Below are 15,826 nucleotides of genomic sequence, written 5' to 3'. Positions count from 1 at the left end.
ATGACCCTGGCTTCCTCCCAGGTTCCCTGTTGAAATGTGCATGCAGCAAATTAAGTATTGACTTGGTTGTGAGCCTTGCCCTTATTCCCTTGTTTTCTTTTTTTTAAAAAAATGCTTTGGGGAGTGCATGCATGTACGTGTGTTTGTGTGTTGACTGGTGCCTGGGGTTAGCAATACAGTGGTATCTCGGGTTACATACGCTTCAGGTTACATACGCTTCAGGTTACAGACTCCACTAACCCAGAAATAGTGCTTCAGGTTAAGAACTTTGCTTCAGGATGAGAACATAAATCGTGCATTAGTGGCGCAGCGGCAGCAGGAGGCCGTATTAGCTAAAGTGGTGCTTCAGGTTAAGAACAGTTTCAGGTTAAGTACGGACATCCAGAACGAATTAAGTACTTAACTCGAGGTACCACTGTAGATGGTATGTATGCACAGTCTGCTTCAGCCACAATCTGCTGAACCATATTTTTTTTCAATTTGACCAGTAAGGAAAATAAACACCTGAATTTTACGGGGAGGCAACTTCCAGCATGGCTGTCTACCCCTTCCCTTTCTCTCTACCCTCCTCCTCTGTGTTATGTAAGTTGTCTCCATAAATAAGAATTCTTTTTTTGAAAATATTTTGTCTCTTTCAGTGGGGAAACAAGATACAACAAAGAGAAGATTCTACAAGGTTTGTGTCTCTTTTGTTGCAGCAAGAGTAATAAGTCATGCTTCATAACAAGTCACAATTGCCTTTAGCTTCAGTTCTGCACTCTCATTAAACACTGAAATATTTTGGCAAATATTTTTGGCTTTGTCTTGTAGTCAAATGATTATTTATGTTGTTATGCTGTGTGTTGTTTTAAAATAATACCTCAAGCCTCCGCCCAGCAGCTCCTTGGGCTGAAAAGCTATTAAAGAACTCAAGCAGCATGCAGTAGCTTGCCAGGTCTGGTGGGTGGCTGGATCCAGGTAATTCTGACTCCCAAGCCTTTTCAGCTTGGAGAAACACAGAGGCACCCGTTGGTACATACACTTTCTTAAACAGCTGATAAACGCCCATAGAAGCTTGCGTCTGTGCACACAGAGCCCTAATTAGATTGGGCATGTTTTTTTGAAAAAGCAGGGCAGAAACATTTTTCCGTTCAGTATCCTGAGAACAGACTAAGTCCAGCACCGAGTGGTCTCAGATATTATTTATCTGTGTGTTGCCCTGCATTTTTTCAAACATCAGGTGAAGATTTGCAAGATTAATAATAATAATAATAATAATAATAATAATAATAATAAATTTATTATTTATACCCCGCCCATCTGGCTGGGTTTCCACAGCCACTCTGGACAGCTTCCAACTGAATATTAAAAACAATACAGCACCAGACATTAAAAACTTCTCTAAACAGGGCCACCTTCAGTTGTCTTTTAAAAGTAAAACACAGTAGTTGTTTATTGCCTTGACATCTGCTGGGAGGGCATTCCACAGGGTACTCTGGGTGGCTCCCAACAGAATATTAAAAACACAATAACAAGCATTAAAAATTTCCCTAAAACAGGGCTGCCTTGAGATGTCTTCTAAAAGTCAGATAGTTGTTTATTTCCTCCTGATGGGAGGGCGTTCCACAGGGCAGGTGCCACCACCAAGAAGGCCCTCTGCCTGGTTCCCTGTAACCTCACTTCTCGCAGCGAGGAAACCGCCAGAAGGCCCTCGGTGCTGGACCTTAGTGTCTGGGCTGAACGATGGGGGTGGAGACGCTCCTTCAGGTGTACTGGGCCGAGGCCGTTGAGGGCTTTAAAGGTCAGCACCAACACTTTGAATTGTGCTCGGAAACATACTGGGAGCCAATGCAGATCTTTCATTTGTAGTAAATGTTGGAGCTGCAATGTTATTCTGTGTGCAGCTAAAGGGTTAATTCTGTTAATGTTAAAGTCAACTGAAGGGGTAGAAGTGTTGCTTAAAACCAGAGTGGCATGGTGTTTGCTGAGGTAGCACATGCTTTGGCTGTGCAGTTCTGAGGGAGTTTTCTTCTGTATGTTTGGTTGAATGTCTCCCTGCTGTGCAAGAAAGATAAAAACTCTTCTGTTCCTTCTCAAATTATACACTATTTTTGTTTAGTATCCTCAGTAGATTGTTAACAGGATTTATCTTCTATCTAGACTCTGTTCACTTTGTGCCTTTGCTAACACGGCTCAGCAATACCTTGAAATCTGGTCATCTTTCTGTGTGACAACTTTTTTATCAGTGAAGGTTTCATAGGAACAAATTTAATAACTATTGGATATCTCCAGCAGTGTAACTGCTGTGGATCGTTGGTTAGAGCACAAGACTAGATTGGGGTGACCCAATTTCAAGTTTTCAAAACCAGAAATTAATAACTAGCCTTCCTGGGAGAATTGCAGTTCTACCTGGGCAAGCAGACAGATGTGTTCATTCTGTGTAGAGCTATTTTAAAGCAGTTGAACCCTTTCAAATTAGCAGAGTAGGCAAAAATTAATAAGAATTTTCCCCTCTGTGGAATTCAGAAAGGCAGCGGGAGGGGGAAGAGGCAGACATTTATGGAATTTTCAGAAGCATACATGAATTCTGCCGTGCCATTCATGTATATGGTACTTTTGAGAGGAATATAACAAAAACAAAAGCTAGGTCTCTGCTCCGACAAGATTGCATCTGAGTTTGGAACATGTGAATTGGGATTTGGGATTGGGAAAAGACAAGGGCTATGGAATGAATCTAGTACAATTTTGATTTTTCTCTGTCTACAAACTAAGGGGCAGTGGCGTAGCGTGGGTTGTCAGCACCCGGGGCAAGGCAAGTAATTTGCACCCCGTAACCTGTGGATTTGCGCCCCCTAACCCGTGGATTTGCACCCCCTAACCCGTGGATTTGCGCCCCCTAACCCCCAGATGTTGCGCCCGGTGTGGCCGGCCCCCCCTGCACCCCCCACGCTACGCCACTGCTAAGGGGTCAAGCCAAAGATTTCATGGGTGGGGTTTTTGCATATTAAAGGATTCTCAGTAATTTCAGTGGAGGGATCTGACACATGCACAAATGTCTGTATATAAGTTGATGATTGGTAAAACTTGCTTTCCTTAATAATTTGGCCTATTTTTATTTTGACTCCTATAGGCCAAGGTATAGATGAGCCCCTCTCAGAGACTGGCTTCAGACAAGCTAATGCAGCTGGCCTGTATCTCAGTAACATAAAATTTACTCATGTCTTCACAAGTGATCTGCTTCGGGCAAAGCAGGTAAGCTTGTATAGGATGCATTTGGGAATATGCAAAATCAGACTGTTCTGTAATTTCAGTTTAATTTTTTTTGGGAAGGCATCTACCGTATATACTTGAGTATAAGCCGACCCAAATATAAGCCGAATTTTAGCACAAAAAACTGGGGAAACTTATTGACTTGAGTATAAGCTGGGCTGCTTTTGGGCTGCTTGTCCCTCCGCCACTGACAGCGGCAAAAGCGGAGGAGGAGGAGCCCGCAAGAGCAGGCATAGGAGGCGCGGTTGCAAGAGGTGGGCAGCGGCGGCAGGACCAGTGGCGAGAAAGGACTCCTTTCGGGCCACGCGTCCCTCCGCCGCCGGCCTCATTCGAGTATAAGCCGAGGGGGGCTTTTTCAGCATAAAAAATGTGCTGAAGATGTCGGCTTACACTCGAATACATATGGTAATTCTGTGTGAATATGAGAGATTTTATTGTCCAAGTGCCTCTCAAGTTTATCACAGCAGGCGTCCAGGTACCCTTATCTTCTCCTTCAGTCCAGATGCTACTCACTGTCTTGCCACTCAAAAAAGATGCAGTGGTGATGGTAGGCACAATATTATGTTCTCACCCGTGTCTGATCAGATGCACAGTGATCCCAGTGATCAGTCCCATTGATTTTCCATGGTCTCCACAACATTGATGAGGGCGCATGAGAGCAGTTTTATAATTGGCTCTGCAAAGCAAGACAAAAGTCTCTACAGGAGTGTTGATGCATAAGCATCTACTCTTCGGTTTTCATTTCTTTCTACAGCAGAGTTCCTTTTACAGAAAAGCTGTCCTGCACCTTTTACTTCTTTATAGCATCAGCAGTATTCCAGCTATCTCTTAGTGAAATTCCCATTACAGGAATAAACACTATATGGTTCTGTTTCTCAGAGTCTTTATTATTTACAGAAACTTTACACTGGTCATTAAGAAAGAAAACAAATAAAGCAGCATAATCTTTTTCTCTTTGTAGCCATCCGGCCAGAGACCTAATGCTGACTCATTCACATACTCATTTTCACTGACCCAGACTTATTTAACCGAATAATAAAAATAATAATAATAATAATAATTTATTTATACCCCGCCCATCTTGCTGGGCTTCCCCAGCCACTCTGTGTGGCTTCCAAAAAATATATTAAAATACTGTACTACATCAAACATTAAAAGCCTCCCTAAACAGGGCCGCCTTCAGATGTTTTCTAAAAGTCTGGTAGCTGTTATTCTCTTTGACATCTGGTGGGAGGGCATTCCACAGGGAGGGTGCCACTACCGAGAAGGCCCTCTGCCTGGTTCCCTGTAACTTGCCCTGATAAGGACACCTGTTGCTGAGGAAATTTCCCATTGCCTAGCAACTTGTTCAAGACCATTTACAAGTTTCTTCTAGAGTTTTCCAACAAGGAGCCCCAGCCATTCCACATGTTTCTGGGCAGTCTAAGGGGGTGCTGCCGCTGACAGTCTCCGTCTCCCTAGAGAATTAACAGTCTATGACAAGGGGCTTGCCATCAACCTCCCTAATCATATATTGATTTGCACTAGCCCACTCCATGGCAAAAAAACAGGTTCAATCATATGTGCTGTGACTCTGATGTATTGAGACACCCCTGGTTCTCATGGAGGGAGGGCACTGAAGTCCCATGTTGGCACACTAGAGGAGGTCTCAGCATGAATGTTGAAGTTCCCCAGCACCACAGACGAGGGAGCCTCCGTGCAACACCATATCAGAGACAGTTGTCACTAGCTTGGTCAGGGTGGCTGTTGGGTTGCATCATGGGCAGTATGCCGGCAGCAACCCTATTCTCTCTCAAGTCATCAAATAATGAATGATTCTTATTCTAGATGAGCCTGCCATTCCGTAACCACCGCCACCTGATCAGTAAGGGGAGGTTGGCGTGCATCCTGAAATTCTGCCAGGGATAGTTTCAGGTGCTTATGAACCCAGTCTCCCTATTCCCCCAGCCCGCATCAACATGTTTATGCAGAAACTTCTGCTGCAGCTTACTTCTGCTGTATGGGAACTCTGAAATTTTGGCCTTCCGGGTGCTTGCAATTTCTACAGTGCCACCACCACTGCTTTTAAGTATCTGGTTGTGATGCTTCCACTGCTTGCGCAGTCCATCCAAGATCTGCTGAAACCATTGCAGCCACCAGTGGCAAACAGAAGGGATCATATCTCTCAGTTGGGCATCAGAGACTCTTAATCTCAGGGTCATGGGGTTTGAGCTCCACTTTAGGCAAAATATTCCTGTATTTCAGGAGGTTGGACTAGATCAGTGTTTCCCCACCTTGGGTCTCCAGCTGCTGTTGGACTACAATTCCCATCATCCCTGACCATTGGTCTTGCTAGCAAGGGATGATGGGAGTTGTAGTCCAAAAACAGCTGGAGACCCAAGGTTGGGAAACACTGGACTAGATGACTCTTGCGGTCCCTTCCAACTCTATGATTCTGTGATATCTGCCTTGCCTGGTTTGAACTTCAAGTTTTAAGCCCTTTATCTTTCATAGTATTTGTGTGTTTTTTAAGCATGACTTGCCTGCTTAATGTTTCAGACAACGGCTGCAATTCTAAAGAAGAGTAAGTTCTGCAAAGATGTTGCTGTAAAATATGATGCAAGACTCCGAGAGCGGGTAAGAAGAGAAATTATTCTTTCTACTGTTACATTTCTTTCAGCATTTGTGATTCTGTAACGTATGTCATATTCAGCATCTGAGTCAGAGTCTTGATGCGCTGGGCTCCCAGTTCATGCATAGGATGCCTTGGTCTCTGTCCATGTCAGAATTCATGTGTGCAAAGTGCCTTTAGATAGGATGAGAATATGTATGGCAGTGTACCAATTCTTGGGCGAAGATAATTTGGAGGTGGTTTTAATAGCCTTTGAATTGTTTTCTGCAACTAAAAAAACTATGATAAACTAAAAAATTATGCCATGAAATGTATTTTATTTCTGTTTATTATTTGTGTTTACTTCTATTTGATCTAAAGGCCCACCCAAAAGAACAACCTAAGGCAGGACCTCCCCCCTCCCCACAATTAGGCAATCCACATCTACCAAATTTATCTCAGTTAAGTGCCAGAAGTAACCCCCAATAATGTCAAAATGAAGGAACCCATATGCAGTCAGTAATTAGGTAGCCTGCCAATACTCCCACTAAAATCAAAGTAAGGACCTTCATGCCCTGGGAAAAGTGAAGGAAGGATGGAAAGAACAAAAGCCCCCTTGAAAGCAGAAGAGGAGGAAGCCGAGTCGCCAAGCGATATGAATGAAGTCTGCTTTTGTCTTCTCTGTTATGCAACATAGGCCTGATTCATATTTCCCCTGTTGGGCGGCTCTTTGGCAGTTCCTACATTGCTTACCACTGCTCTGTTTTTAAGGGGAGTTAGCGGGGCATGCAGAAGATGACAGCAGGGGATAGAACCATTTCCTCGGCATGCTCCTTTGTACAGTGATTCCCTAAGTGCTGGTCTCTGCAGGACAGAACCTGGTGTGTGTGTGTGTTTTTAAATAAGCCTAGTATATCTTTATGGACATGGGAAGAACCTGGTAGAAACTGGCATTTACTGGATTTTCAGGCCCACTATAGGAACGCGGGTGGCGCTGTGGGTTAAACCACAGAGCCTAGGACTTGCCGATCAGAAGGTCGGCAGTTTGAATCCCCGCAACGGGGTGGGCTCCCGTTGCTCGGTCCCTGCTCCTGCCCACCTAGCAGTTCGAAAGCATGTCAAAGTGCAAGTAGATAAATAGGTACCGCTCCGGCGGGAAGGTAAACGGCATTTCCATGCGCTGCTCTGGTTCGCCAGAAGCCGCTTAGTCATGCTGGCCACATGACCCGGAAGCTGTACACCGGCTCCCTCGACCAATAAAGCGAGATGAGTGCCGCAACCCCAGAGTCAGTCACGACTGGACCTAATAGTCAGGCGTCCCTTTACCTTTACTATATTGGATGCTTGGCAGAAGAGTTTTCCTAGCCAGAAGACTTTTATTGTAAATCACCTTGGCAGGGCTCTGCTCTCTCCCCAAGGGATGCCTTCTAGCATCCTCAACACTCGATTTGCATCACCATCACCTAATACAGCCCTATTACTATTTTTTACAGAAATATGGAGCGGCAGAAGGAAGGCCTCTGAGTGATCTCAGGACAATGGCAAAAGCTGCAGGGGAGCAGTGTCCGTCTTTTACACCTCCTGGAGGAGAAACACTTGAAGAAGTAAGCACTACTTTTCGTAGTGATTTGTTGTCCAATATACCTGGCTGTGGTGCAAAAACATTTCTATACAGTGTCAGTAGCATATATCTTCATACTGCAAGTCTAGCCTTTATCTCACCAGAACTATTATTTAGTGGAATTTGCCTAATGCCGCAGAGTGATAGCATCTCTGAAGGGTCTCTAGCTGCCGTTCAGAGAAGTTAGTCTGGTTCAGAAATGTACTTAGCCTCAAAGAATGTGGCAAAAGTATAACATATACCAAAATGCTTAGGAAGATGAGCTCTATCATATACAGAAAGTCACCCCACAAGGTCCCTTTTATGGTTTGTGTGCATGTTTTTCGCTCTTTTGTATGCAAGTCAATACAGTCGTACCTTGGAAGTTGAACAGTATTCGTTTCGGAAGTCCGTTTGACTTCCATAAACGTTCGGAAACCAAAGCGCGGCTTCTGATTGGCTGCAGGAAGTAACCGCAGAGCAATACAACATGTGCCACAACTAGAAAGCAACTTAAGATTGCATGTGACTGGCACTGTCTGTTGCAGTGCAACCAGCCACCCTGAAAGAAAAGTTCGCTTGTTTTTTAAGTTAATTTTTAAAAAGAAGGAAGGAGGGACAGGTGATACAGGCCCTGGCACAAAAGAAGCAAACAGTGCCCCTTAATAAGGTAAAGCGTTTTTGAAATAATTTGCAACCACTTTACTCTGTCCTTCCCCCTTGCATTAGGTAAAAGCACGCGGCAAGGATTTTTTTGAACACCTTTGCTGTCTTGTTGCCCAAGAAGCATGTCCAGAAAATAAAGCTGAAGCAGAAGGAAGTAGCACAGAAATGGCAGATGGAAGTTCTACCAGCTCATTGACCAACCACCATAGCAGACTGGAATTTAATTCCGACCGAGGTGCTGAAATACTGGATGCCAACATACTGGTTGTGAGTCACGGGGCATTCATGAGAAGCTGGGTGGGCTATTTCATTTCAGACCTGGCGTGCACTTTGCCAAGCGCTTTGTCAAAGACTGAGCTGTCTTCTGTGAGTCCCAATACTGGAATTAGTCGGTTCAATATAACACTAGAGATGAGAGAGGACAGTAAACCTAAAATCCACTGCGTCTTTCTTAATAGAGATGATCATTTAGGTGAGAAGATGATGGCCGCAAACATGGAGCTCTGAAACATTAAAATCACAAAGCTTATGTATGCAGTCTGTAAAAGCATATTTTCTTTGAAAGTATTGTAGTGGACGAGTCTGTTGGAAGGCAAAGGTCTTCTTACTCAGGAGGAAAAAAATGGAGTTGATTTAGTTTGGAAAGTTTGTAGCAACTGCTTATTGGTAGCATGCCATACAGCCCAGTATTGCATAAATGGAAAGCAGCACTTGGTTACTCATATACGCGGCTGAAATTACCTTAACGTTTTAGCAAGTGCTGCAGTATTAACTGAAAACGTTCTATTTGTGCACAGAGAACTCTGTACGGTTACCCCATGTATTTACCGGAGGATTATTTATCAGTGGTGGCTCTTCTGCAAAGCAAGATTTCACCCTCTGGAGCCATTTTGACCCCATTCTAAACATGGCTGCTTGTTTCAATATGCATGAAGGAGCATGAGCAAACATGGAGCGGGGGCCTCGTATTTCCTCCCACCGCCCTACTCTTATTTCTGCTGCATGAAGACTTAAAATGGCTAAACCTGGATACCTGTGGTTCACAGCAACTTGTTCACTGTAGCACTCAGGTGCGTAGCCAGCCCAGTTCTACAGAGAGCCGTGCCATTCTGATGCCCTTGAGCATGCATTTTTCCTCTGCTGTGTGAACGTTTAATTTGTATAAATAAGTAAATGATTGGATTTCATTTTATTTGGTACTAACTCACTTTAAGACGTTCACGCCCTGGCCTTTTGTCAGAAAGGCTCTCAGAATGGCAAAAATCAGTATTGAGACAGTCCCTGTCTTCAGGCTCAGAATCTAAAAAGGCACGATACACGAGGAAAAAGTAAGGGGAGGGAAGAGGGAAAAGAAAGCTCCAGCACAAGTTCCTCTTGTCTGGAAGAACAACAACAACTGCCCAGTGTTGGCAGAAGAACAACAACTCCTGCCCAGTGTCGGAGACGTTCTGGTTGCCTTGCCTTTGATAAAGAGCAGCTCCCCTGCCCCAAATTGCTTCCTTCCAGGAGCAGATCCAGGAGCAGAGTTGGTGACAGTGCAGTGTCCTCATGTGTTTTTGGAATCTTATGGTTATGTAATGTGATCTTGACATGTTGCTTGTCACAACTAACATTAGGTGAAGTTGCAGAAATTAGGTGGGTGTATTATATACCAAGGATTAACTGGAGACCTCCAGGGCCAGTTGCCAACCCAAGAGCAAAAGAGCATTAGTGCACTTTTTGAAAACAGACCAGTGCCACACCCAATCCACTGCAAGCGCTTCAATTCCCCCCCAAATTTAGGGTCCCAGGACCAGTCATGGTTCATTCTGGGTGCTTCCAACCAGTCACTATTGCCTCCGAAGTTCTGTTCTGAGACAGAGAAGCTGGGAGAAGTTTAGGCAATGCTAACTCAGATCCAAGGTGGTAAACAGTGGAAGGCGTAGGCGAGCAGAAAGCAGGTTTGTTGCTTGCTTTGGTTTAAAGCAGGGGCAGGGAGCCATGAGAAGACCTTTTGGCGGCTGGGCTGGGCGAAAAGGACTTCCTTTCTTTCAGCCCAGCACAGAGAAGCTCAAGTGTGCTCTACCACTGTGCCCCCTATGCCACTTCCTGTCTACCCCACCAGCCCCAATAAACACCAGCCACTAGGGCCTACACACAGTGGAGAGCACACATCCTCTTTCCTCTGCAAGCAGTTGTCCTGGATAGTTCATACCAGTGGACCCAGCAAATTTCCCCCAATGTTGCATCTTAGTGTAGAGCACCTGACACATAATGTTATATCCTTTAGGCTCCTTTTCTCTATTTCTGCTTTCTCAGATGACAGCAAAGGTATTTACATGACTACCTCCTATCAGTGAGGGGGGGGGGGAGAAGTTTAGTGAAGCACTTCATTGCTCTTCCAGTGGCCCAGATTCAAACAGCTCATTTATTAAGCGAAATAAGGTTTGAAATAAGAGTTGCCATCTCTTTTCCCTAAGCAGGTTTCTCCATCCTTTATGGGTTTGCCAACTTCTGCTGGCTACCACTGCTTTTCTAGCTGTAGCAACAAATGCATTTTTGAAAAAAAGATGGAAGAAATTATGAATTAGGGTTGCAACTAACCACAGCGCATTATACGATACCAAAACATATCAGTGTTGTCTAAATGATTCGCCTGTTAAGTGCTCAGTTGACATGGAAAGCATTTAACACAACATGTTAAACCCAAAGATTTTTGTTAATTAAATCAAAATAGCGCTGTCCCATTGATTGACAGCAGTCAGTAATGCCTCATTGAGAGGGCATCATTCCAACTGTATGGCACGCCTCGAAGAGCAAATGAAAATCTGAATTAGATTTATCTGACTTAAAATTGCCATTTCTCAGATATCTCCTTCCTAGTAAAGGAGCATGCATTTTGCCCTATACTGGGAGATAAAAATCATGCTTCTCATCTTAAGGGAGATGTAGAAATGTCCTCTTTCAGTCTTTTTTGATATAACCAGTGTGTTTCAGGAGATGTGTGTGTTAAATTTCAGTTTGCCGTGTGGGCTGCACATTCTGGTCTACACAGCAGGTCCCCTTCTAGGGAGAGGTCTGAAAAGTGTTCCGCTTTTGGACTACATGTGTACCAAATTTCAGCCCTCCTGCTCACGTGGAAATACCATAATTTCAGTATCTCCATTTGCATGGATGAGACCCGCAGAAATAGTAATCAAGTCTAAGGAATTTTACATGCACACATACACACTGCTTGTCAACCCCCTGCCATTCCCCCCCCCATATCAACTCCCTAGAGATTACCCTTCCCACCCCCATGCAACTAGGAAGCTCATTATTCACCCAACCATTCGCCTTCTGAAGCCGATTCTTCTCTTCTCCAGTCCTACTTTGCACCTTCCCTGCTCCTTTTGTGCCCCTGCACACAAACAATGCCCACACATTGCAGCTAAGCACCTTTTTCACCTTCCACCCAAATACGAAGCCTGCATCCCTCCCTTCAGCCCCACTTCCCCCTTTTTTGTAACTCCCTTTGCACTGCCTTTTTCCTTCTTCTTGCATTTCTCAACTCTTTTACACGCATCCGCTCTTCTAGTGTGCAGCCCCCTTTTCACACACCATTGGCACCTGCACTCCCTTTCCCCTCCCTCCTCCTCGCTCTCCCTTGCACACAGACCACCTCCAGTTCTGTGCCTCCCCCTCTCCTCTATTCTGCAGCCCCCTTTTCACACACCATTGGCACCTGCACTCCCTTTCCCCTCCCTCCTCCTTGCTCTCCCTTGCACACAGACCATCTCCAGTTCTGTGCCTCCCCCTCTCCTCTATTCTGCAGTCCCCTTGGCACATGCACTCCAGGCTGATGTGTGTTACTGTATCTTTAAGTTGAATAGACTCTTAAGGCTGTCAGCTCAATCAGAGAATGTTAAGTTCAACTGATGAATATTGTACATGTATGGATGTTTGCTTGTTAATAAAGTGTCTGTTCTACATTGAATCTGGAACTTCCTGTTTTAGGCGGCACACGGTACCAAGAGTGAAATCCATGATTGTGGGAAGGTACTATGGAATATTTGAGGGCTCTACATCCTTTATCTCTCTCACATGATGCAGCTGAGCCATGGAGGAGGGAGAAGTTTAAACAACAACAACAACAATCTTTATTACGGTCCAGAGACCCCACAAATCGTTACAAAGCAATACACAATTCATACAGCCTACCTCCAGGTTAAACAAGCATTTTGTTCAGAATATAGGGATCATTGGTTCTTGCAACCACCGATAAAAACTTTGCCACTGCTAATGTTCTAGCATTTGTCTGGTCTTCCAATAGGAACCTGACATAGTGAGCCTCTGATTTTCCCGGGAAAGGTACCAGCAAGGGTAGTATCAGTTCAGCCCTGGCTTGCTCGTATTTTGCACAGTGCAGCAAAATATGTTTTATGGAATCGATGTCTTGAGCACACGAGCAAAGTCTGTCCTGGTAGGGAACTCCTCTCAACCTGCCATCCAACACTGCAGAAAGAAAGACGTTTAGTCTGGCTTTGGTGAAAAGCCTTCAATAGTTTGGTACTGTCAGGTTTTTAATGTAAGATGTTAACTTAAAGACATGCCCATATTGAACTCCTACTGCCAGCGGACTACAGACTGCGTGTGATTGAGATCGCAAGTCACTGTGTGCATTATCCCATAATCTTTGCTTTAACATCTTTTGGGCACCTTCATAACCCAGGTAATACAGTTGAGGGGGGTGACAGACCAATAGAGGTGGCTTTTTTAGCCATGGTTTTCTGCCATTTGCTGACAAATGACAAATTGGTCAGCTCTCCCCCCCCCCCTTCAGTGTTTCTCATTTTTCACTGTTCACCCAACAACAGACATTTGAGTAAAGTGGAGTAGAGCGATCAACCAGTTTTAAAAAGGAGAAATAGCAGAGATGGGTACAACACAGAAAGTTAATTAATACAACAGAACCCAGCTCCCTTCACAGGGTCCTCAAACCTTGCTTTAAACTGCCATCACCACTTCCTCACTCTACTCAGACCTCTGCCACTGTTTAAGATGTATCACTTTTTCCCTCCCAGTTTTCTCCGTTCCTGCTTATTCAAACCTCTGCTGTTATTTAAAACCGCTATCCCCCCCACATCAGTGTCTCTCCCTTCTCATTCCCATGCCATTCTCACAGGTTGCATTCTCTGTTACTCCCTTATGTCATCCTGACTTTGTGCAAATCCAGGATTGCGATGCAGTGCCACAAATCTTCCAATGGGGGCTGCCTGATGACAGCATTACATTTTTATGTATATAGGATGGAAAATCATTAGGACTAGTTATAGGCTGCCGTTGTAGGATCAATACTAACTAGAGATGGGAAGGCCTGGGGGGAAATGGGGGGGAAACCTGTCCTGTCCCCTTTTTTCCCCAAAGCCATTTTTTTTTCCTGGAGAAATTGAAAAAAAGTGTGAAAAATATTCCAACTATATCCAACTTTTTAAAAAAAAAATTCCAGAAAAAGGGCTTTGGGAAAAACTGGGGGAAAGCTTGGGTTTCCCCCAATTTTTCTGGGGTTTTTTTCCAGGCCTTCTCATCTCTAGTACTAACCTCCCATCTCTTGCGGGGGTGCAATTAGTGCCAGCACCGTCCGTTAAGAGTTTGGGTGTAATCTTCGACACCTCCCTTTCCATGGAGATTGCAGCTATAAAAAAGGCAGCATTTTTTCATCTCCGCCAAGCTAAGCAGTTGGCTCCTTCCCTCTCTCCCCCTGACCTAGCCACTGTGATCCATGCGACGGTCACCTCCAGACTGGATTATTGTAACTGGCTCTACATGGGGCTGCCCTTGAGACTGACCCAGAAACTCCAGCGGGTGCAGAATGCCGCGGCGAGACTCCTTACGGGGTCCTCGCTGCGGGATCACATTCACCCGGTGCTATACCAGCGGCACTGGCTCCCGGTGGAGTACAGGATCAGGTTTAAGGTGCTGGTTTTAACCTTTAAAGCCCTATATGGCCTAGGACCCTCGTACCTACGGGACCGCCTCTCCTGGTATGTCCCACAGAGGAACTTACGGTCTTCAAACAAAAACATCTTGGAGGTCCCAGGCCACAGAGAGGTTAGGCTGGCATCAACCAGAGCCAGGGCTTTTTCGGCTGTAGCTCTGATCTGGTGTAACGCTCTGTCACTAGAGCCCTGCGGGACTTGACATCTTTCCGCAGGGCCTGCAAGACAGAGCTGTTCCACCAGGCCTTTGGCCAGGGCACAGCCTGACCCCCTCCTTTGGCAATCTTCACAGAACTCTAGCCCAGTGGTTGCCATCAATTTGAGTTGAATTAATTTTAGAATGAAATGATTTTAGAATGTTGTATTATTTTATTGTTGTTAGCCGCCCTGAGCCTGGTTCCGGCTGGGGAGGGCGGGATATAAATAAAATTTATTATTATTTATTATTATTATTATTATTATTATTAACCTGAGAGAAAGTTCAGACATGGTAGGGAGTTGGGCTTTGCCTGCACTTTTTGAAGTGCAGAAGGTTGTAGCTGATCTACAGTTTGACTCTGAAACTGGAAGTAACCCCTCACAAGAGAAAAACGTCTGGAATACAGTTAGGGTGTGTTAAAGTAACAGATTGGGTGGAAGGGTTCCTGTCCATTCCTGCTATGCTTTGTCTCCACACCTCTACTTTATAAAGGTTAGGCAGGACTCAGGCTGGATCAGTACTATAACATGCAGGTACATGCAAGGAGTCAAACCCAGATCTGTGTCTCTCAGAAATTTGGCTTCTTCGGGAGTGATGCATCGCTCCTGTGACTCCAAGTGTAGAAAGAACAGAATTGCCCATCGCCAGTAACAGCTGGTTGGAAGGTTTCAAGGCCAGTGCGGTATATGATGCAAAGATGTAAAGGGTAGGTTCCTTTTTTGCTAGGCTTACAAGGCCGTGTTCATATTATATATATAATAATAATAATAATAATAATAATAATAATAATAATAATAATAATAATTTATTTATATCACACCCTCCCCAGCTGAAGCCGGGCTCAGAGCAGCTAGCAACAATAAAAGTAACACAATTTACGTAAAATCAAAATGAATTAATTGAAATGCATTCTAAAATCAATTCATTCTAAAATCAATTCAAAATCAAATTAATGGCAACCATTGGGCTAGAGTTCTGTGAGGTTTACCAAAGGAGGGGCCCAAGGCCAGGTGGAACAGCTCTGTCTTGCAGGCCCTGCGGAAAGATGTCAAGTCCCGCAGGGCCCATGTCTCTTGGGACAGAGCGTTCCACCCGATTGGAGCCACTGCCGAAAAAGCCCTGGCTCTGGTTGAGGCCAGCCTAACCTCTCTGTGAATCATAGAATCATAGAGTTGGAAGAGACCACAAGGGCCATCGAGTCCAACCCCCTGCCAAGCAGGAAACACCATCAGAGCACTCCTGACATCTGGTTGTCAAGCCTCTGCTTAAAGACCTCCAAAGAAGGAGACTCCACCACACTCCTTGGCAGCAAATTCCACTGTCAGCCCGGGATCTCCAAGGTGTTTTTATTTGAAGACCGTAAGGTCCTCCGTAGGACATACCAGGAGAGGCGGTCCCGTAGGTACGAGGGTCCTAGGCCGTATAGGGCTTTAAAGGTTAAAACCAGCACCTTAAACCTGATCCTGTACTCCACCGGGAGCCAGTGTACCACTAAGATACCACTTTACGTACCCATGATGTACTTTCAGTGCTTTAAATGTATGGTGTGCCCGTGACCCCAGGAC

The 15,826-nt window shown here is 44.9% G+C and overlaps 1 protein-coding gene across 4 annotated transcripts in view; it reads left to right on the top strand.

Moving 5' to 3' along the window:
* Positions 1–15,826, top strand: part of TIGAR (TP53 induced glycolysis regulatory phosphatase) — a 30,457-nt gene that overhangs the window by 1,517 nt on the left and 13,114 nt on the right. For 2 of the 4 annotated variants that reach the window (XM_083738942.1, XM_083738941.1), the window contains exons 2-6: positions 639–676; positions 3,110–3,231; positions 5,788–5,865; positions 7,333–7,443; positions 8,169–8,372. In XM_083738942.1, coding sequence (XP_083595068.1) covers positions 639–676; positions 3,110–3,231; positions 5,788–5,865; positions 7,333–7,443; positions 8,169–8,372 — 553 coding nt within the window. Of the gene's footprint in view, positions 1–638; positions 677–3,109; positions 3,232–5,787; positions 5,866–7,332; positions 7,444–8,168; positions 12,061–15,826 lie in introns of those variants that run through there. The other 2 variants (XM_083738940.1, XM_083738939.1) reach the window with 2 other exon arrangements.

Source organism: Podarcis gaigeae (genome assembly GCF_964106915.1).
Source record: "Podarcis gaigeae genome assembly, chromosome: 5".
NCBI classification, from domain to species: Eukaryota; Metazoa; Chordata; class Lepidosauria; order Squamata; family Lacertidae; genus Podarcis; species Podarcis gaigeae.
Note: the sequence above shows the minus strand (reverse complement) of the source record. Positions and strands in the feature narration are given on the sequence as shown.